At 37.3% G+C, this 3759-nt stretch overlaps 1 protein-coding gene across 8 annotated transcripts in view; it reads left to right on the plus strand.

Moving 5' to 3' along the window:
- The window catches only part of ctbp2l (C-terminal binding protein 2, like), a 96729-nt gene that overhangs the window by 86752 nt on the left and 6218 nt on the right, over window positions 1-3759 (plus strand). For all 8 annotated transcript variants that reach the window (XM_032501390.1, XM_032501394.1, XM_032501391.1 and 5 more), the window contains 2 exons: window positions 578-708; window positions 2502-2629. In XM_032501390.1, the coding sequence (XP_032357281.1) occupies window positions 578-708; window positions 2502-2629 (259 nt within the window). The remainder of the gene's footprint in view (window positions 1-577; window positions 709-2501; window positions 2630-3759) is intronic.

The following is a 3759-nucleotide window of genomic DNA, read 5'->3' on the forward strand; positions in this document are numbered from 1 at the left end:
GTGTGTGTGTGTGTGTGTGTGTGTGTGTGTGTGTGTGTGTGTGTGTCAAAACCACCAAGGCCTAATAAAAGACTGCCTGCCAGCGTAAAGGCTTTTCATGCCCCTGGATTTCAGCTTTTGTCAAGATTAAGGGATTACTTTCTTCTGAGCATATTCATTTGATTTTTTTTCTTCCTCCCTCTTACACTTTTTGTTGTGCCTTTTTCCCCCCACAAGCAACAAGGGGTGGTGGTGGTGGTGCCTCATCTTTCACCTCATCCTTCATCCTTCATTTCATCTCTTGGTTTTGGATAAAGACTGTTCTCTATTCCACGTCTGACAGTATTTTTCACAGATGCTGTCTGTCTCCTAGATCTTTCAGGTTCAAGCACAACAATGGTGTCACCGATTATTTTTTCTCAATTTCTGCCCCGTGTAATATGTTTTAAGACCCTCAAATGCAATCAATCCAGATTGACTGCCAGGCTGACAGACACACAATACACACCCACGTCTGGTCATTTGTCTGTGGATAACTGGCGGTATCTCTGTTTTTCTGTTTTGATTTGTTTGTAATTGTGTGTCTTGTGCACGACAGATGCGTCAGGGTGCTTTCCTGGTCAACACTGCACGGGGTGGCCTGGTGGATGAGAAGGCCCTGGCCCAGGCGTTGAAGGAGGGCAGGATACGTGGAGCTGCCTTGGACGTTCATGAGACGGAGCCCTTCACGTAAGTGTACACACACACACACACACACTCACGCACATTCTAAAAGGCAGACAGATGAATGCTTCTCTTAGAGAGACAGAAGGAAATGGATGGGAAGGAAAAGGAAGCAACAAATTACACACAGTCAAAGAGACAGATAACCTTACAGCTGAAGAAAAAGACAGACAGGCAGGCAGAAACAATGGCAGCCATATGACGAGTTAAAGACACTTCATACTCTTCTAAAAGGCTCCTTCAGGGCACTGAAGCTAATGTAATTCGGGAGATGGAGAGCTCCATTTATTCCCGTCAGAGGAAACTTAATACAGCTAGTGGATGGTTAAGTGTGGAAAGGTGCAACTAAGAGTGTGTCTTCTCCTTCTTTAGCTCAATGACTCACCACCTATTAGGATAGTTTTCCAAATGGGAAAATGTTCATAGGAAACCGTTTAGTTGAAAATTAGTTTGAATCAAACCAAGATTGTTGTAAGTCATAATCAGTAACAGTTGATTTGAGAAATGTATCCAAATGTAAGCCCATAACAAGCTAAAATGTTGAAATAAAAATCCTCCTGTAAACATTCAGGCATTCATCATAGGCAGTATTTAACTTTACTGCCAAAATATCACATTTTCCCTCTTTTCCTGTAGTCTCATTACTGTACTGCAGCTTTGAGCTACAATGCATACGGTATTTCAATTTCCGCTCCTGCTCTCACCAGAGGGCAAAGAGACACATCTCCTAGTTTTTTTCCTTTCCTTAGAACCAAGTTCCTCCTCTCAGGGGGGGTGACTGGTGTTGATGTGTTGTTCACGCATCAGGGGCAGTTAGGGAGTTTGGAGGCTGCTTCTTTCTGGCCAGCTGCTCAACTGTTTGAGTCGACTGAAACTCAGCCCGATGAAGCTGTGTTTCATAACTTTGGCCCTTCATCCCATGCGACATGATGCTGATTCATGAAGCCGCTGAAGCGTTACACACACACACACACACACACACACACACACACACACACACACACACACAAGTGAGATTTGGCAAGAGAGGAGGAAGTTTTGGTAAAAGAAGATGATTGTGACATCTTCTCCCGTTGGGCATGTTTCCATACAATTGTCATGTAAATTTGGCACAAACATTTCACATTTTTTGAAGAATAATAGAATGTTAATTTGTCGCAATATGAAATGAGTTGATGCGCATAAATGGATTTTCTGATTGCTTCAATAATGATTAACATTTTTGATACCCTCGCACAAAGCAAAATACAAATTCTCAGCAAGACATTGAACCCCAATTTGATCCCCACATCCTGTATGTATAGCTGTCCACTGCCATTCCTAATACTAAGGATTGGCTGAAATGCAGAAATAGAATTTCACTACATTGTAGTGTGTGTATGTGACAATTATGAATGAAGTTTGTTAATTTTATTGTTTGATTAATTTAACTGCCTGGACACAAAATGTCTCTTTCTGCTGTAAAGGCTATTTTTAGTGTGTGTGCTTCAGGATTCAGCCTTCAACTCAGCCCTCTTCAGCAGATGAATGTGTAAACAGACTTCAAGTGTTAAACTCTGCATACTTATCATTCTACACAGTGGAGGTTTGACATCCAAATAAAGTAACAATAAGCAAAGCATTAATGGAAGGGGCTTTTTGTGATCTTTGGATGAAATGTACTTCTCTAATTTAATTCATCATTATTCGCATAGAGAAAAACAACACAGCTTCGGTTGCCTTTGCTCCTGTCTCCTTTACTAAATACTGTCTTATAGTTTGTCCTTTTATCCCTTTTCCTTCTTCTCTGTGTTTTGTAGTTTTGCTCAGGGCCCACTGAAAGATGCTCCAAACCTGATCTGCACACCACACACTGCATGGTACAGTGAGCAGGCCTCTCTGGAGATGAGGGAGGCAGCAGCCACCGAGATCCGAAGAGCCATCACCGGTATGCAGTCACAGTATTTATCATCAATTTAAATTTAAAATCTAGTTTTGTTCGAGTTATTTTTTAACACAGGGTATGTGTAGGGTGCTGTTAAAATCCATACATTTTAACTTACCAGTAACAATTACAACTACAACAATTATATTTACTATACATTGATTGTAAGAGAGCACAACTACACAGTCTTAGTTTGTCATAACTCATTGGACCACTCTATCCATCATTTGGAAGTATGCCATGGAAATGCATAGAAATATTACAAATCATGCAAATGTCATAAAAGTCATAGTATAGTATGTCATAAAAAGTAATATAAATATAGTATTGTGTCATAAAAACAGTCATAGTATAGTATGTCATAAAAGACATAAAAAGTAATATAAATATAGTATAGTGTCATAAAACAATCATAGTATAGTATGTGATAAAAAGACATAAAAACAGTCATATTGTATGTCATAAAAATTCATAAATTGTCATAGTATATTATGTCATTAAAAGTCATTGTATATTATGTAATAAGTCATAGTGTAGTATGTTGAAAAAATGAAGCAATTAAAAAGTAGTACGTTGAAAAACGTCATTACAAAGTCATAGTATAGTTTTCCAGAAAAAGTCATTAAAAAGTCATGTTATAGTATGCTGAAAAAAGTGATGACAAAGTCATAAAAACAGTCATAGTATAGCATGTCATAAAAAGTCAATAAGAAAGTCATAGTATAGAATTTCATGGAGAGGCCATATTATATGCCATGAAAAAGTTAACTTTGTGGACAACCTGCACCATCTGGCAAACAGCCTTATATATAGTATAGTATACATATATAGTATAGTCATAGTATATTATGTTGAAAAAAAGTGATAAAACAGTAATTGAATAGTAGTTTTGAAAAAAATGTGATATGTAATATGTCAAAAAAGTTATAGTATAGCATGTCCAAAAATGATATAAAAGAAAGTCGTAGTATGAGGAAAAAAGTCATAGTATGTTGACACCTGTTGAATGTACTGTATATTATGTCATTAAAAGTTGTAAAAAGTTATACTATGTCAAAAAAAGTGGTTAAAAAAATTGTAGAATAGCATGTAAAAAAAAAGTAATTTAAAAAAGTCATAGTATAGTATGTCAA

This window comes from Etheostoma spectabile, chromosome 21 (genome assembly GCF_008692095.1).
Source record: "Etheostoma spectabile isolate EspeVRDwgs_2016 chromosome 21, UIUC_Espe_1.0, whole genome shotgun sequence".
In the NCBI taxonomy this organism is placed as follows: domain Eukaryota; kingdom Metazoa; phylum Chordata; class Actinopteri; order Perciformes; family Percidae; genus Etheostoma; species Etheostoma spectabile.